The sequence below is a fragment of the Herpailurus yagouaroundi genome, unplaced genomic scaffold, assembly GCF_014898765.1.
Source record: "Herpailurus yagouaroundi ecotype Mexico unplaced genomic scaffold, PumYag 182, whole genome shotgun sequence".
Taxonomy (NCBI): domain Eukaryota; kingdom Metazoa; phylum Chordata; class Mammalia; order Carnivora; family Felidae; genus Herpailurus; species Herpailurus yagouaroundi.
This window is the reverse complement of record NW_024412413.1, coordinates 5,379,128-5,397,382: the sequence shown is the minus strand read 5'-3', so window position 1 is coordinate 5,397,382 and position 18,255 is coordinate 5,379,128. Positions and strand designations below refer to the sequence as shown.

Below are 18,255 nucleotides of genomic sequence, written 5' to 3'. Positions count from 1 at the left end.
CTTTCAGAGTTTGGAGCCTCTTCCAGCCAATGGACCTGATTTCGGGGCATTAGGAGAAGAAGCTGAGTTTGTTGAAGTTGAACCTGAGGCTAAACAGGAGATTCTCGAAAACAAAGATGTGAGTTTTTGTTGAAGTGCTTGATGAAGTCACTGCCAGAGACATTGGCTTCCATAGAGCCCCAGGGAGACAGAGGACTAACCTGTCTCAGTGCCTTCATTGAAGAAGAGTTTATAGCCAACTGTTTTAGAAAGGCTGGTGACTTTTAGAAAAATAGCTTCTGGCTTTAGAGAAATAGTTTATTTATTTTATTTATTATTATTTTTTATATATTTTATTGTCAAATTGGTTTCCATACAATACGCAGTGTTCATCCCAACAGGTGCCCTCCTCAGTGCCCATCACCCACCTTCCCCTCTCCCCCCCCCCCCCCCATCAACCCTCAGTTTGTTCTCGGTATTTAAGAGTCCCTTATCGTTTGCCTCCCTCCCTCTCTGTAACTTTTTTTACCCCCTTCTCCTCCCCCATGGTCTTCTGTTTAGTTTCTCAAGATCCACATATGAGTGAAAACATATGGTATCTGTCTTTCTCTGCCTGACTTATTTCACTTAGCATAATACCCTCCAGTTCCATCCACATTGCTGCAAATGGCCAGATTTCATTCTTTCTCATTGCCAGGTAGTATTCCCTTGTATATATAAACCGTATCTTCTTTATCCATTCGTCAGTTGTTGGACATATAGGCTCTTTCCATAATTTGGCTGTTGTTGAAAGTGCTGCTATAAACATTGGGGTGCAAGTGCCCCTATGCATCATCATTCCTGTATCCCTTGGGTAAATTCTTAGCAGCTATTACTGGGTCATAGGGTAGTTCTATTTTTAATTTTTTGAGGAACCTCCACACTATTTTCCAGAGCAGCTGCACCAGCTTGCATTCTACCTGGGGAAGTTTAGACAGACATTTTTATATTTATGTTATTTAAAAAAACAAAACAAAAAACTAAGTATTTCAAGGACAAACCCAGATTATAATTAAGTTTATACTGCGTCCAGAAAAAAGAGTGAAACGTTTCCTAAACCTTGCTCCCTTTGAAATTTAAATCCAGCTGAAGAAGTGTAAGCACGTTTTCAGTGATTATATGATGAAGACCTTTTGCGACATTCTGATTACCCTCAGTTATGCATTTCCTTAATATTCCGTATTATCTCTGCTTTATTTCTCTGTTACTCATTGCCATCTACGAAACTGTAAACTTGTCTATTGCAAGCCCCTTTAGAAGGTAAGCTCCACTGACTCAGGAATTTATGTCCTGTTCACTACTATATCCTCAATGTTTAGAATAAAACCTGGCTTGTAGGTAATCGGTGCAGTGCACTGTCACTGAATAAATGAATTAAATAAGCATCTACAGACCGGGCGGCGAGAGGCTCTGAGCCAGCATGTATCATGCTTATTGAAATGCGCACAAGCGCTCTAGCAAGATGCGCAGTTATTAAGTTGGAGGTCATAGCATCAGCGACATCTGGCTACAGAGACCTTGTAAGTCTCAGTCACAGGAAGTAAACACCTGGCAAACAATAGGTTCAGATAACCAGTTGTTCTAAAAAGGCAGGAAAATAAATAAAGTCTGGAATGAAGAAGTGTGGATCATTAAACTTGAAAAAAAATCCTTGACTTACTTTTCAGACATTTGTCTTTAGCCTTGATCTCTTGTTGTGTCTCATACCTAATAATCAGTGTCCTTTTACAACTATGTGCAAAAGAATGAAACTGGACCACTTTCTTTCACCATACACAAAAAATAAACTCAAAATGGATCAAAGACCTAAATGTGAGACCCGAAACCATAAAAATCCTAGAAAAGAGCACAGGCAGTAATTTCTCTGATATCAGCAGTAACAACTTTTTTCTAGATGGGTCTCCTGGGGCAAGGGAAGCAAAAGCAAAAATAAACTGTTGGGGCTGCATCAAAATAAAAAGCTTCTGCACAGCAAAGGATACCATCAACAGAATGAAAAGAGAACCTATGGAATGGGAGTAGATATTTGCAAATAAAGGGTGAGGATCCAAAATGGACGAAGAACTTATATAACTGAACACCAGAAAGAGACAAATAATCCAATTAGAAAATGGGCAGAAGACACGAACAGACATCCAAGGAAGACATCCAGATGGCCAACGGACACATGAGAAGATGCTCCACCTCACTCACTATAGGGAAATGCACATCAAAACCACGCTGCGATATCCTCTCGCGTCTATCAGAATGCCTGGAATCACACACAGAAGAAATAATAGGTGTTAGCAAGGATGTGGAGAAGAAGGAACCCTCGTGCACTGTTGGTAGGAATGCATCTTGGTGCAGCCACTGTGGAAAACAGCACGGAGGTTCCTCAAAAAGTTAAAACCAGAACTGACCTACAATCTAGCAATTGCACTACTGGGTATTTACCTCCAAAACACAAAAACACTGATTCTAAGGGATACATGCACCCCTACATTTACTGCAGTGTTATTTACAGTAGCCAAATTATGGAAGGAGCCCAAATGTCCGTCAACAGATGGACACACACACACACACACACACACACACTGGAATATTACTCAGACAACAAGAACGAAACCTTGACATTTACAAGGACGTGGATAGAACTAGAGAGTATAATCCTAAGTGAGGTAAGTCAGAGAAAGACAAATACTACATGATTTCACTTGTATGTGGAATTTGCGAAATGAGCAAAAAGAGACAAACCAAGAAACAGAGTTTTGTGTGTGTGTGTTTTTTTTTAAGTTTGTTTATTTTTGACAGAGATGTGGGCAGGGGAGGGGTGGAGAGTCAGAGAGGCACAGAATCCGAAGCAGGCTCCAGGCTCTGAGCTGTCAGCACAGAGCCCGACGTGGGGCTCGAACTCACAAACCGTGAGATCATGACCTGAGCCGAAGTGGGATGCTTCACCGACTGAGCCACCCAGGCGCCCCAAGAAACAGACTCTTAACCATGGAGAGCACACTGATGGTCACCAGAGGGGAGGTTGGTGGGGGGGGATGTGTGGAAATAGGTGAAGGAGGTTAAGAGGACACTTACTGTGGGGAGCACAACATAATGTGTGGAAGTGTTGAATCACACTATACACCTGAAACTCCTATAACACTGTATGTTATCTCCACTGCAATTGGAAAAAAACCAAAACGGCATTTAAAACAAAAAAATGACAATCAGTGTCCCTTTGTCACATTTAGGTGGTCGTTCAACACGTTCATTTTGATGGACTTGGAAGAACCAAAGATGATCTCATCATATGTGAAATCGGAGATGTTTTTAAGGCGAAAAACCTTATTGAGGCAAGTTCTCTCTACTTGGCCCTGTTTCCCATTCCCTCCCGAGGAACCTCCACGTCTGTCTCAAACCACTGAGCCGCGCCCCAGCCTCTCTGCGCATGACCTTGCCCCCCACCCTGAAGGGGAGCCTTGGTGCGCCCAGGCTGAGCCTCCCCAGTCCCCCCGAGCGCCTCCCGCAAACCTAATGTGTTTTGCACACGCCCTCGCCTCTGGTCTCTCCTGCCCCAGAGGCTAGTCCGTCCCGTGTTCTTCGCCGCCCGCCAGCGTTGTCATAGGCACCACGGCTGGCTCTCTCCCTGGCACCCCGCTCGGTGCTCCAGCGTGCTGCCACGTGTTGTGGTGGGTGCTCCGCTGTTAGCCACTCCTGCTGTCACCTTGCGGCCTTGGCTCCGTTTATCCCCTGGTCTCTGTCCTGGATGTCAGCATCTCCGGTCCTCTCCCTGGAGGGCGCCTTCTGTCCTTCTCGGCCCTTGGAACCACATTGGACATGTCCGGGCAGAGTCTCCCAACAGCCTCCTCCAGGTGGCCCGTCAGTACCTGATGTGGGAAACTGTTGGGGTTCGGAGCTGTTGGCCAAGAGAGAATTCTTGGGATGTCGTGGGTGCAAAAAGGTGGTTTTATTAAAGCATGGGGACAAGGAGCCGTGGGCAGAAAGAGCTGCCCCAGGATTGTGAGGAGTGACTGGTTACGTACTGGGGGAGTTGGGGGAGGTTTCCAAAAGGACTTTCAGATGCTAAAGAGGATTCCTAAGATACTGGAGGCCTGGCTGCGGTCAAGCTAAGGTGGCTTTTCCCTCCGGCAAAGCATTAACATTGAGACCTTAGGGAGCTCCTGGAGGAATGTTCTACTCTGCCTGCCTCAGGTGTTTGTCAGTGCGCTGCAGGTGGTAAGGAAATTTAGTTCTATCTACATTTCCTTTTTGCCTTTGTTCCCCACATCAGTACCCAGCTGTTTGGCCTTTCTCACCTTAAGGAAATTGCTATTTAGGGGCGCCTGGGTGGCTCAGTCGGTTAAGCAACTTCAGCTCAGGTCATGATCTCACGGTCTGTGAGTTCAAGCCCCGCGTCAGGCCGTCTGCTAACAGCTCGGAGCCTGGAGCCTGCTTGGGATTCTGTGTCTCTCTCTCTCTGCCCCTCCCCTGCTCATGGTCTGTCTCTCTCACTCTCAAAAATGAATAAATGTTAAAAAAAAAAAAAAAAAAAAGACTAAAGTTGGGCTCTACCCTGACAGCCTGGAGCCTGCTTAGGATTCTCTGTCTCCCACTCTGGCCCCCCTGACACGCACGTGCAATCTCAAAAATAAAGAGAGAAACATTAAAAACAGAGATTAAGGTGATACATAAGCACAGTGTGATGGTCCCCAGGCCATTGAGCTGAAAGGTAGGTATCCCCTCCCCCGCCGGCCCCGGGCTCGCTCTGCAGAGGTAGCACGGCTGGGGTTCCTTGTGCAGCCTTTCCGTGATAACCGCTGTGTTTCTGCACCTTTCATTTTTGACGCTGCGTGGAGAGCTCTTTTGTGGAACTCGTGCCCACCTGCCGGGTGAAATACCTGGCCGTCCTCCTCCCGTGCTTCGTCCGTCCCCTCACGCGTCCCGTCGCAGCGGGGCTCTCTTCTTGGTGGCTCGGCACCAAGCACTAAACCTCCGTCCTGGCCACTGGAGGAAGATCGTCTCTTTTCCTTCTCTCACAGGTGATGCGCAAATCTCACGAAGCCCGGGAGAAATTGCTTCGCCTGGGAATATTTAGACAAGTGGATGTTTTGATCGACACATGTCAAGGTACCTACCTGTTGTTGGCCTAGTGTCTCTGATTTCCCCTCCCGCCCATCCTGCGGGATCACGAAAGCTGTACGTGTGGCCAGACGTAGATTGCTCCTGGAGGTGTATCGAGCACATAGGTAGTTAGCCGTCCCAGGGGAGTAACTGGGATGATGGTGGTGAGTTTTACGTCAGGCTGAGGGAAGACTGGTGAACTTTGAAGGTACTGTCGTCTGAACCTGTAGATGGTGCAGGCGTTCTGAGAAGGACCGCGAGGAAGGGGGCCAGGCTTCGTTCGGGGTAGCCCAGCCCAGCAGGTGTCCGAACGGGCTCTTGGCAGCCAGGTTCCACCTACACGTGTGCTTTAAACAGGAGGGCGCCAGGAATCAAGAGCTCACTTTTTTCGTTTTTGCTCATTTGCTCGTGTGCCGTCTGACATGGTGCGAGGCTGTCAACCTAGCGAACGTTTCTTCTTTGACCGGTGAGCACCTGCTTCGGGCAGGCCCTGTGCTGGGTACCAGGGTGAGTCCAGCGGCAGAGCTTCCAGTCCGGTGGAGCGGGGCCGGGGCGGCCAGCTCCTCTGTGCCCTCGGGGAGAGCCCCGGGCGAGGCTCTGCCCTCCGCGCGCGTCCAGCTCCGTCCTCACCAGGACCCGGGCCCGGGGCTAGTGTTGTTGCAGGAAACGTGTTTCCAGATAAGGAAACCAGGGCTCAGAGAGGTGTAAGTTGCCCCGGTGACCCCAGCGGCCCTTTTGCTGCTGCTCCAGGGTGCTCTCCTCCTGGCAGGTCTTGTTGGCAGCTCGTAGCCTCTGCGTTCTCCTGCCTGTCGTAAACGTGACGTGCATGTGGTCCATGGGGGCGCTTCTGTCGGGTTCTCCCTCCCAGCTGCCTGCTAGAATTACCCGGGAAGTTGTGAAAAAGAACAGTTAGGGCAGTGAACTGTTCCGCGTGGTTCTGTGGCGGGGGTGCTCGACATCAACCATCTGTCAGACCCTCTAGGATGTGCAGCACCGAGAACGGACCGTGCAGACCTCCCTGTATTTCCTCCTGATGTCTCGCTATTGATGTGTGACTTGTGACAGACGTCCCACACCGATGCAAGATGATCGGAGACAGAAGTGTGTCGGGGTGGGGGTGGCTCTATGGGGACTCTCTATACTTTCTGCCTGATTTTTCTATAAACCTAATGCCTCTCGCAACAGTGAAGTCTTTTTTTTTTTAATTTTTTTTTTGACATTTATTTATTTTTGAGACAGAGAGAGACAGAGCATGAACGGGGGAGGGGCAGAGAGAGAGGGAGACACAGAATCGGAAGCAGGCTCCAGGCTCTGGGCCATCAGCCCAGAGCCTGACGCGGGGCTCGAACTCACGGACCGCAAGGTCGTGACCTGAGCTGAAGTCGGATGCTCAACCGACTGAGCCACCCAGGCGCCCCTGAAGTCTATTGATTTAAAGAAAAAAAAAAAAAAATGGTGCCAAGGCTGCACCCTGGCCTGTGTCTGAGGATCCAGGAGCCAGTGTTTAGGCAGCTCGCCACATGTGGCCGCTGCCCAGCCAGGGTGGCAGGGTGGGTCCTGCCCTTCTGTGAGCGGCCCCCAGGCCTTGCAGAGCTCGGCCCTGCTCCCTGGCACCCCGGGGCACATGGCGGGCATAGAGGCAGCTGCAGGCACCGCACCCCTGGCTTCGCAGAAGGACGAGGACAGTTGCCTCTTAATTTGTGCTGAACTGCTTGCTGCTCCTTCGGGGCTGCCGCAGTCCCTCTGGTCACAGGGATTCTGCATTTAATGTCAGTTGCACGGAGGCCCCACGTGTTTTCAAGGACCCCTCAGCAAACGCCCTCAGCACATGACGTGCGCTGAAACAAATCCTGCTGCTTGTTGTAGTTCCCTCCTTGTAGCAAAGTCTGACTGTTCCTGGTCTCTTCTGCCACAGGAGCCAGACACAGCTTTTCAGGTGTAGGAGTAAATTGTGATTTTTGTGTCGGAGTGTTCTCAGACTTTAAGACAGAGGGTGTGTTTTCCGAAGACCGTAAAGCACGCTGACTCCAGAAGGCTCTGTCTCCTTGTTAGCAGTGGGACCTACGTGAAATCACAGGTTCTACCTGTCCTACTGACCAGCATTTCTCGTACACTTAGGTGATGACGCCCTTCCAAACGGGTTGGATGTTACCTTTGAAGTAACTGAACTGCGGAGACTGACGGGCAGTTACAACACCATGGTTGGGAACAACGAAGGCAGTATGGTATGATGTACTTCCTCGCGGTGGAACTTTCACTTAGGAGCTTTGAGACTGTGCCCGTTCTCAAAACTGAGGGTGGGTTTAAGACTCTGTCACACACCGCCGTCTCTGCGGGCTGACGCGTGGATTCTCAGCGATCTTCCTGGAATTGATCATAGTATGTTGTAGTTTTTAATTTAATTATGCTTCCAGTTAGTTAACATGCCGTGCTACGTTAGCGTGGGCACTCGTAGCGATTCAGCAGCCCCACGCACCGGACCCCCGGTGCTCCTCACCTGCTTCCCCCATCCCGACCAGAGTACGTTATAGATTGTTTGACAACAATAGTAACGTCAGTGGTTCATTAGGGACGATTTGGGGAGTGTTTGTATTAAGTTTTCTAGTTCAAATTCTCCTGATTCCCTGGCTTTGCAGTTAGGAAGTGGGGCCTGTCTGTCGTCACCAGGCGTATGTGGGGAGCACATGCACTAAGCATGTTTGTTTTCTCTTTTTTAACGTTTGTTTCTGAAGGAGACACAGAGCGTGAGTGGGGGAGGGGCAGAGAGGGAGACACACACACAGAATCTGAAGCAGGCTCCAGGCTTCGAGCCATTAGCACAGAGCCTGATGCAGGGCTCAGACCCACGAACCGTGAGATCATGGCCTGGGCTGAAGTCAGACGCTTCACCGGCCGAGCCACCAGGCGCCCCCAACAAAGGCACGTTTTGATGAGCAAAAGCAATTCCAGATGAAAGGCAAGCCCTTCAGTCTGCACTTTTGCCCTGTGTTTAGGAGGACCCCTTGGCAGAGTCCTTCTTAACAGTTGCCATTCCTCCCGTTTAAACCACCGCTGTCTTTCTGTTCCTCTTAGGTGCTTGGCCTCAAACTCCCTAATCTTCTAGGCCGTGCAGAAAAGGTGACTTTTCAGTTTTCCTACGGAACGAAAGAAACTTCGTATGGCCTGTCCTTCTTCAAACCACGGCCTGGAAACTTCGAAAGAAAGTAGGAAGCCAAATAGATCGTTGAGTACGGTGGCTTGGCTGGTTTAAGAGTTAAAGTAGAGGCCTTGGTTGCGAAAAGACACTTGACAGGATCGGCTGACGCTTCTGCCCTGTCACAGCGCGCCGTAGCTTTCCTCCTGAAGATGAACCCCAGAAGTGTATTTTTAAATCTGTTGATTTAAATGTGTACAAGTTATAATCCCTGTTTCAGCTGTTAAAGCTCTGTCCTGTTGTCTCCTAGTTTCTCCGTAAACTTGTATAAAGTCACCGGCCAGTTCCCTTGGAGCTCACTGCGGGAGACGGACAGAGGGGTGTCGGCCGAGTACAGCGTGAGTGACCTCCCGCCCTTCCCTTTCGTGCGCTTGCGTGGGGGACCAGGCGCCTGCGTAGCTGCCTGCCAAAGTCAGCAAGTGGGGGTGGGCCGGGGGCGGGCAGGGGGCGGGCAGGCCCGGCAGCGGGCTGGCTCTCGCAGCGTGCGCGTCGCGGCCGGGGTCACCCTCTGTCCTTGGCCCTCTGCTGTCGGCTGCTTTCCCGGCCGGGCGCCTTGCCACGGGCCACGCTTGGACTGCCGGGGGTCAGAGAGTGGCCCGGCTCCGTCATGGGAGCTGCACTTCTGGCCTCCCGTGGGGCCGTGTGCTCATCCTTCCGTGGATGTGCTGAGGCCGACAGCTTCTGAGAGCCGGCAGGGTCGCTTCAGGTTACCGAGGTCCTCCCTCGCTGGTTTGCCCTGAAGGGCGCTTCCAGCGGGACGTGGCGAAGCGCAGCAGGTGGCATTCCTGCCGTCGGACCACTTTTTGGCTTCCTGACGACCCTGCCCTCTCTCCCTTCCTTTTTACACTCGTGCCGCCTCCTCCCCTCCTGTTCGGGCTTCGGTTAGTGAGGAAAGACCGCACGCCGTGCCGAGTAAAAGCAGTTCTCCAGGGGTGGCCTTGAGACCAGCAGCGTGGCCTCGCCCGTGAGCTGGTTAGAAATGCAAGTTCCTGGGCCCGCCTGCCTGCCGAACCAGCATCTTGGGGCGTCTGCCCGCCTGCTCCCTGGCGGTTCTGGTCTGAGAGCCCCTGCTGGAGCCCTGCCGTCACCCCCGGGGCTCGAGCGCTGCTGTGCCGCTCGGCCCTTGTCAGCCCGGGGGACGCTGGCCACTCGGGCTCCTCAGCCTCGCAGACAGACCAGGGTCGGGGAAGCCCCCGGCACGGAGGCGGACCGGCGGCCACTGGCTCAGGACGCGACGTGAGCATTTGTAGCTCCGTTTTCGATTCTCCGTGTGGCCACCTGCCCTGTGTGACAGGAGTAGCCTTCAGACTCCTTCCCGCCCTGTGCAGGGTGGGGAAGGCCCCCCCCAACCCCGGCTGATGCTGCCCTCTCCGGAGGCCATCGACAGTGTGCCAGGGACTGCAGGCTTTCTCCCCATCCTTCTCCTGTGTCCCCCTTTATCCCTTTGTTCTAAGCCTTTTCTAAATAGCAGATTCTTAGAAGTACCTCCTTTATCCACAGGAAGTAGCAGAGGTGGAAGCTCTGTTGGAATAGGCCGTGGGGGAGGGGAAAAGGGAGAAGAGGGACAGAGGGGGCACTTGTGGCTGGCAGCCCTGGGGTGAGAGACGAGCTCCTGGAGGCATGGTGCGCTCTTGGTGCCAACGCAGGGTGGGGCTCACTGCGGGAGACGAGAGGCACCGTCTGGCCTCTGCCTCGTCCTCCTGACTGTGCACACCGAAACATAAAATGTGTCTTCTGTGGGCAGTTGTGTTTCTCTTGGGACGAGCTGCCTTATAAGTTCTGGAAGAAATGATTTAGGCCAGCAGTACACCTGCCTCAGGCATTTTGGGGGAGCAGCGGAGTCTCGTGCGGCCCTAAGGGCAGAAATGGCAGGTGAGCAAGGCTGGCCTGTATCTTCTCTGCTTCGCCAACACCTGACGCGGTGCCTGGTGGGTGCTTGATAAGAGATGGAGTTGACGCGGGTGCCCCGCGTTCTCACCCTGAGCGAGGCCCGAGAGGGTGCCCAGCGCCTGCCTCGCTCCAGGGAGTGTGAGGTGACCTGGTTTCCTCGTAAGAGTCACCTCATCGTCGCACCGAGGCCACCAGCCAGCGTTCACTGCTCACAAACAACCTGGGCGTCTCAGAGATGGGAACGTAGGTGGGCCTGACCCGGGGGCCGGAGGGTCGGGGCGAGAGACAGGTCCCACTCGCCCCGGGTTCACTTGGCTCAGGCCTTTGGCTGCAGGAAGGACGCTCTTCACTCAGCAGCGCCTCCGTCTCCCTCTTCTCGCCGGCCGATGTGGGTCACGGCCGTCCCCCGGCCTGGCTTGGGATCCAGGGCTGGGAGGGTCGGCGGGGGCCAGGTCAAGCCATCCTAGAGCCGGAAAAGAGGCCCGTGGGTTACAGAGCTGAGTGCAGCCCTCACACAGGCGGCCCGTCTCCTCCCCGGGGCACGGTCCTGCCGCTTTGAGCAGGTCCCCGCTTTATCCCCTCCCGCTGCCCTTCCTGCCCACCGTTCAAAATAATGCATCTTAGGTATTTAACTGGTTGGCCGTGTGACGACGCCTCCTCCTGAGGCCCGACTGGGGACGACTCCCCATGTGTGCTTACAGTTTCCCATTTGGAAGACCAGCCACACGGTCAAGTGGGACGGCGTGTGGCGGGAGCTGGGCTGCCTCTCGAGGGCGGCGTCCTTCGCCGTGCGGAAGGAAAGCGGGCACTCGCTGAAGTCCTCTCTTTCGGTAAGGGCTCCCCTGTCCCACTGCGATTCGCAGGCGTTGGGAGGGTAGTCTCCACGACACCGGGGACCGAGGAGGGCCGTGGGTTGGGCGGCTGGTGGCACCGCCCCTGTTACCGTGGGTACCGTCAGTGGTGCCAGCAAAGGTGTGCCTGAGAGCCGGTCCTGGGGTGTAGCCGGAAGCTGGCGGAGGTCACTCAGGTCAGGGTCAAGCTCCTTGAGAGGTCTGCCCCACCCTGTGGGCCCCCCCAGCTGTGAAATAGGGACGAGGTGCTGCTTTCCCAGAGGGATTTTCTGACGACGAAGTGACGTGATAGGGCGAGGGGTGCGGCCGGGAGCCCAGTCTGAGGTTGGTGCTCAGGAAGCGCTCCTTGTCGCCCGACGCGCCCACTCACAGCGAAATGCCCGATGCGCATGCGCGTCTCTTCTAGCACGCGATGGTCATCGACTCCCGGAATTCCTCCATCATGCCCAGGAGAGGTGCTTTGCTGAAAGTTAACCAGGTACCCTTCCTTCACAGCGTGTGACTGCTGGCCGGTGACCCGGGAGGGGAGAGAGCCCCACGCGGGAGGCACATTCTCTATACGGAGCGCCTTCCTTTAATTATGGAGATTGTTCTAGAACGGCCGGAGGGGGTGTCGGCTCTGGACCCGTTCCCCGTAGTGCCGTGTCCTGCGTCCACAGACGGAGCAGGGGTGGGGTTCTGGCCTCGGGGCTGGGGTCACTTCCTAGGCCGGGAGGAGGGTTGTGAGTGGGCTGAATGAGTCCCTTGGCACTGGTTAGACACCTCAAGGCAGAGAGTGTGGATGCCGGCCGGGTGGCACCCTGGTTGTCCGCCTGGCCTTCGGGATGAGAGGACCAGCGAGAAATCAGATTTTTTCTGGGACGGGCCGAATTGTACACGATGGGCGAGTTCTGTTTTCCAAACGCTGGTTGGGCGGAACGAGCCGGGCTGCCGGTCTTTCTTGCTCACGTGCGGGAGTCACCGTGCAGCTGTTCACTGAGTTTGAGGCCTCTCCATTTCTGACAGTCCCCCGGTACTTTCTAGAACAACTAGAATCGAGCTTCTAGGACACAGACAGAAGCAGTCTCTTGCCCGTTTAAAAGTACAAAACAACAAAATTAGAGAGCCCTCGCGGTGACGTGGTGTCGAAGCCTGGGCCTAAGTCTGCCTGCTCCGTTTTGACCTGCGGATTATTCGCCCACAGGAACTGGCCGGCTACACCGGAGGGGACGTGAGCTTCATCAAAGAAGATTTCGAGCTTCAGTTGAATAAACAGCTCATATTTGACTCAGTGAGTGTCCAGCTGGAACGGCCACCTGCATTTTTGTCCCCTGCATTTGTTGTCAGGAGCTCAGGTCCGAGGTAGTGAAGGCCTGACCCAGACCACAAGCGCAGAACATTCGTGCTTGACCTTTTCAACCTAGCCAGGGTTGAGGAAACTCTGGGGAGAAGCAGTCCTTCTTCTCTTTATAAGGAACCCGTCAGCCATTTTATGCGGGACCCAGGAGAGCAGCTTCCCTGTTTGTCGGCTCGGGGCCGTCGTGGGAACATGTATGGAGGACCGAGGAATGTGCTTCCTTTCCCTCCTAAGGTCACTTCCATAGAAATTCTGAGTCTTCACCTTATTTTGCTGAGTCTGCAGGGCTCTGGGCACTTCTAGGAATTTCTTTTCTAGATCTTTAATCCAGTTTGGTCTGGTTTCTCCTGACTTGCTCAGGAATGGGGAGTAAGCGACCGGATTCTGACCGAGGCACAGGAGCCCCTGACGTGTTCTCCTATCCTCCCAGAGCCCCGGGGACTGGGGACCGCTCTCTGTGCCCTGCCCCCCCTTCCCCCGACCTGTGCCCTTTGCTACCATAAAACTCGGGGTGAGGGGGTGAGGAGCCAGTGTGAATGAAATGATACACTGGTCTGTTTCTGAAGTCCCTTATCACTGCCGCTGGCCAGGCCTGGGCTCATCACCCCTTGAATTTCCTTCCTGCCTTTCCCCTGCTGCTGCTGGTCCAGTGGCCTCGCTGTTGTCCAGTTCAGTGAGCGGCTCCGGGCCCCCTCCCCGGGCCTCGCCACAGCCCGTGACATCGTCATCACCGGGTGCCGTCGTTTCAGTGGTCTCCCTCCATTTCCTCTTGGTGGAGTCCTGTCGTGGCCTGTCACACTCCCCCTGGATTCTCGGCGAGAGGTCCTACGCAGCCACGGTCCCTGGGGCGTCTCGTCCCGCCTGGGGCTGCAGCTCCGTCCTTGTGCCGTGCTCCCAGAGCTGGGCACGGTCCTCCCTCCCGCCCCCGGCGTCACGTGCTGCCAGGCCTTTTGACCGTGTTCCTCCTCGCAGACGCTTCAAATTCGGCGCGTCTGAAACCAGCTCTTCCCTCCCTCCCAAATCTGTGCCTGACCCGGGCTCCCGAGTCCACTGGCTCACACACCTGTCCGCCCAGCTGCCCTTGACTGCCCTGACCGCTCAGAGCCCTCGCCCTGAAGGCCACCAGGCGCCAGGTCCCGCCTCTGCTGGCCGCTCAGTGTCACTCAAATCCCATGCCGCTCTTTCCCGCCTTGGCAGGGATGTCCTTTTCTGGGCCATGTCTGCTCCCCCTTCTCCTCCACACTGCAGACGTGCTGGTCTTTCTGAAATGCAAGCCGTGGGGTACCGCTGTCCTGCGTGAAGGGGGTGCTGTTGATGGGGCACGCAGTCTGTGGTCCCGTCTCTGTCCCCTCCTCCCCGTACTTTGGCTCTGCTAAACTTTCGTCCCGTCTCCCAGAAGGACGAGGATCTTTTACGTCCCGGCGCTCGTACTTTGTCTTCTGCTGGGGTCCCTTCTTTCTGCTGTTGGCTGGCCTCTCGTCGCAGCCTTCTTAACAGTTTGGCATGGGCTCATCTCCTGCAGGCTTCCTCTGACCCCCGGGCCCGGTCGGGGCTCCTGCTCGGTGCTCACAGCGCCTGTGCTTGTCTCCAGGTGTCACTCATCACCACCCCTCACCCAGCACATCTGTATCGGCTGCCCAGCACCGTCTGGGCACCAAAAGTACCTCAGGAAGTAGAACGCGGCTCCTGCCCCCTCACGCTCTAGTGAAGGGAGACCCGCAAGCAGGTCCGTGTGTGTGTGCAGTTTAGCAGGCGGCGAGCGTCCTGAGGAATGAGACCACAGAGTAAAGAGAAAGCGGCCCCAAGTGGGTGCTGTCTTCTGTAAGATAGTCCGGGAAGGCATCCTGGGTGAGGCAGCAGAACCCAGGGCAGATCAGGGGAGCCAGCCACGGGCTGTCTGGGCACGAGCTGGGTGGGGCCTGTTCCAGGATGAGCCAGGGTCTGCCGGGGCCACACAGGGGGAGGAGGAGGGAGAGCGCAGGGAGGACAGAGGTTGGACCAGGTGGCAGAGGGCTTTGGGCACCGCGGTGAAGGTGAAACTGGTTTCCTCCGGGAGGGAGGCCCAGTTTGGTGTCACCGTCGGGGTGAATGGGGCGCCCGTAGGAAGAGGGGAGCGCTGCTGGGGGCTCGAAGGGCCTGCTAGAGATCAGGACACATGGAAAGGCGCCGTTCCCCTGGCCGCGTGGGGCGTGTCTCCCACCTCGCTCAGCCTCACCCCTCCTGGAATCAAAGCCCTGGAAGCCACGCCCTGCTGGGGCTTTGGGCTTGGGGTTTGCTTGTGTTCCTGTGTCTTGTTTGAAATTGGAAGTGGCAGGTTTTCAGAGTATCCACAAAAGACTGTCACCAAGCCAGGTGTTCCCGGCGTGTAGGCCCCAGCGCAGAGCTCTGCCCCTGCTTGTGGCCAGATCTTGGTGTGGTGTCCAGCCCAGGGGGCTCATCGCCGGGAAGGGGCGCGGAAGAAAACGCTGTGTGTCTGTTTCTGCAGGTGTTTTCCGCGTCTCTCTGGGGTGGGATGTTGGTGCCCATTGGCGATAAGCCCTCAAGCATTGCCGACAGGTAAGGAGTAATGAGCGAGGGGGTATCTTGCACATGCTTGCCTTTGGCTCTTTTTGGCTGGTTTCTTAGAAGTTCTTTTAGAGAACCTTAACCATTCGGGAGAGGGAATATTTTAAATTTTATTTCAGTTTTTATGTTTAAGCTAACTTCAAAATATCCAACATACCTCATGCTGAATAGGTTTTGCTTTTTTGATGGGGAGGGAGTTAACTTACTTCATAGTATTAAAAATCTTATATTCTCTTCTGAGCATGAGAGAATATAGTTCACACGCATTGCAGAAACATAAAAATAGACATTTAAGGAAGTAAAAAAAAAAAATCCTGCTCGGTGATCAACAGAGTTAACATTTGGAATTATTTCCTTCCAGTCTGTTATTTGTGGACGTGTGCTTGTGTGTGTGTGTGCTTGTGTGTGTGTGCGTGCGTGTGCGTGTGCGTGTTCACATGCACATTATGTTGTCAACATACTATAATTTGCATACGCTTTTGTGGTCTCTCTGCTTTTAATTGTTTTACATTTTGTTTTAAAGATTTTATTTATTTATTTTTTTAATGTTTATCTTTGGGAGAGATGGAGAGACAGAGCATGAATGGGGGGAGGGCAGAGAGAGAGGGAGACCCAGAATCTGAAGCAGGCTCCAGGCTCCGAGCTGCCAGCACAGAGCCTGACACAGGGCTCGAACTCATGAACCATGAGATCATGACCTGAGCCGAAGTCGGACACTTAGCCGACTGAGCCACGCAGGTGCCCCTTAAAGATTTTAGTTTGGGGGCCCTTGGGTAGCCCAGTCGGTTGGGCGACCGACTTCGGCTCAGGTCATGATCTCATGGTCTGTGGGTTCCAGCCCCACGTCGAGCTCCATGCTGACAGCTCAGAGCCTGGAGTGCTTCCGATTCTGTGTTTCCCTCTCTCTTCTCCTACCCCCCCTTGTGTTCTTTCTACCAAAAATAAACAAACGTTAAAAAAAAAAAAAAAAAAAAGACTTTCGTTTTAAGTAATGCCTATACCCAACATGGGGCTCAAACTTACAACCCCAAGGTCAAAAGTTGCATACTCCACTGACTGAGCTGTGTTCTCCCTGCTTTTTAAAAAGTTTTAAAGAAATTGTGGAGGGGGCGCCTGGGTGGCGCAGTCGGTTAAGCGTCCGACTTCAGCCAGGTCATGATCTCGCGGTCCGTGAGTTCGAGCCCCGCGTCAGGCTCTGGGCTGACGGCTCAGAGCCTGGAGCCTGTTTCCGATTCTGTGTCTCCCTCTCTCTCTGCCCCTTGCCCGTTCATGCTCTGTCTCTCTCTGTCCCAAAAATAAATAAACGTTGAAAAAAAAAATTAAAAAAAAAAGAAATTGTGGAGTAAACCATTCACCAAGTCATGAGAAATTGTTTGAAGGCTACATTTTAATGTTTCATTGTTTGCATCTAAGGAACCCTGTGAAGAATATGATTTTTTGTTTTATTTTTGAACAAAATGAAGTTTTGTTTTATTTTTGTTTTATTACTTTTTTAAATGTGTACTTATTTTTGAGAGAGAGAGAGAGAGAGAGAGAGAGCGAGCGAGCAGGCAGGGGAGGGGCAGAGAGCTAGAGAGACACAGAATCCTAAGCAGGCTCTGGACTCTGAGCTGTTGGCACAGAGCCCGACACGGGGCTCGAACCTACGAACTATGAGATCATGACCTGAGCCGAAGTCGGACAGTTGACCAAGTGCACCCCCTAGGCGCCCCGAGAGTAACAATAGTTCTGTTTTGGTCTGTTTTCTTTTAGTATTATTTTTCGCTTTCTGTAAGTTGGGATTGTACTATTGTATGATTTTTATCTTGCCTTTTGAAAACTTAATGTCACACTGAGCACATAGGAGGTGGTTTTGAGACAGAGCTGTGACGTAATGAATTCTTATAGACACTAGATAATTCCTTTGTAACGGACAGTCCACACTGTCCCTTGTCTCTATAGAGACGGTTTATAGACCTCTATAGAGAGGTCTTTATTTGTACCTCCTATCTCATATCCCCCAGAAGTTTGGGGTGTTGGTTTAGATTTTTATGAAATGCCCCAGTACTCCTGTGCGTCTTCCCAGTCCTTCAAAGTTTTGCCATGTGACAGTGTCGCTGATAATGCAGTAGCAGACGTGAGCCTCACTTGAGTGTTTTCTGCATTTCATTGTAGCTTGTAGGTTTTCCCCTGGTGACTTTCTTGTGCCATCTGCCATTCTTCTTTTTTTTTTTTTTTTTAATTTTTTATTTTAACATTTATTTATTTTTGAGACAGAGAGAGACAGGGCATGAGCGGGGGAGGGTCAGAGAGAGAGGGAGACACAGAATCCGAAACAGGCTCCAGGCTCTGAGCCATCAGCCCAGAGCCCGACGCGGGGCTCGAACTCACGGACCGCGAGATGGTGACCTGAGCCGAGGTCGGACGCTCCACCGACCGCGCCACCCGGGCGCCCCTCGTGACATCTGCCATTCTGCTCTAGGTTTTACCTCGGAGGACCGACCAGTGTGCGTGGGTTCAGCATGCACAGCGTGGGGCCACAGAGCGAAGGTCAGTCTCTGCTCACGGTGCCGCCGCACCGAAATTAGGGTCATGTCGCGTTTTTGAAAGCGTGCGCGCCAGACCCTTGAACAAAGCAGGCCGCCCCCCCTCCCCCACGCGGGTGATCTGAGCATAATTTTGGACTTCCCGAAGACTCCACGACGAATGGCCTACCAGAGGCCTCACTGGTAACAGTCAGTCGTCACTTCCTCTGTAGGTCGTGAGTCTCATGTACCCTATCCTCACACTAAAGGAAGCTGCAGAAAAGAGAGGGTTGTGAAGGAAATCGTGAGGAGGAGGAAACACTTTTACAAAACTGTACCTAGCGAACATTTGTGTGTAAGTGCACTTGCACGGCCCGCAGCGTGTCGTTCAGGGGTCAGCTCTGTTCCGGTTCCCACAGCATCACACGCTCCTGTTTCCCCACGGCGCAATTCACACCTAACCCGGCGTGTATCCCACGGCAGGCACGGGCAGGTAATTGTTGAGGGAACTGCGGAAAAATGAGAAAATCTAAGTAAAAAACGCTCCGCGCCGACCCGTGGTCCCGCTCCCCAGCGATGATACGCGTGAGCGTTCGTCGTCTGAACAAGCAACCCCTTTGCGCCGGTGTTCTGGTCCACCTGCCCGCTGCGTTCCAACCTGCTCCCCCCACCGCCCTCAGGAGCGCGTACGAGGAAGAGTTTTACGGGAACGAGCACTGCGTCGTTTTTAATAACCTTCATCTTTTTTTTGTTCATCTTACTAAACATACTGTAACTTTTCTAAATGAGTAGATTTTGTTTTGGAGA

At 53.3% G+C, this 18,255-nt stretch overlaps 1 protein-coding gene across 1 annotated transcript in view; it reads left to right on the top strand.

Moving 5' to 3' along the window:
* SAMM50 (SAMM50 sorting and assembly machinery component) overlaps positions 1 to 18,255 on the top strand; it is a 34,711-nt gene that overhangs the window by 4,312 nt on the left and 12,144 nt on the right. Inside the window, exons 2-12 of the mRNA XM_040490598.1 lie at positions 8 to 118; positions 3,240 to 3,341; positions 5,028 to 5,115; positions 7,228 to 7,334; positions 8,182 to 8,312; positions 8,553 to 8,640; positions 10,894 to 11,022; positions 11,450 to 11,521; positions 12,227 to 12,313; positions 14,865 to 14,935; positions 17,406 to 17,473. Of these exons, the coding sequence (XP_040346532.1) occupies positions 8 to 118; positions 3,240 to 3,341; positions 5,028 to 5,115; positions 7,228 to 7,334; positions 8,182 to 8,312; positions 8,553 to 8,640; positions 10,894 to 11,022; positions 11,450 to 11,521; positions 12,227 to 12,313; positions 14,865 to 14,935; positions 17,406 to 17,473 (1,054 nt within the window). The remainder of the gene's footprint in view (positions 1 to 7; positions 119 to 3,239; positions 3,342 to 5,027; positions 5,116 to 7,227; positions 7,335 to 8,181; positions 8,313 to 8,552; positions 8,641 to 10,893; positions 11,023 to 11,449; positions 11,522 to 12,226; positions 12,314 to 14,864; positions 14,936 to 17,405; positions 17,474 to 18,255) is intronic.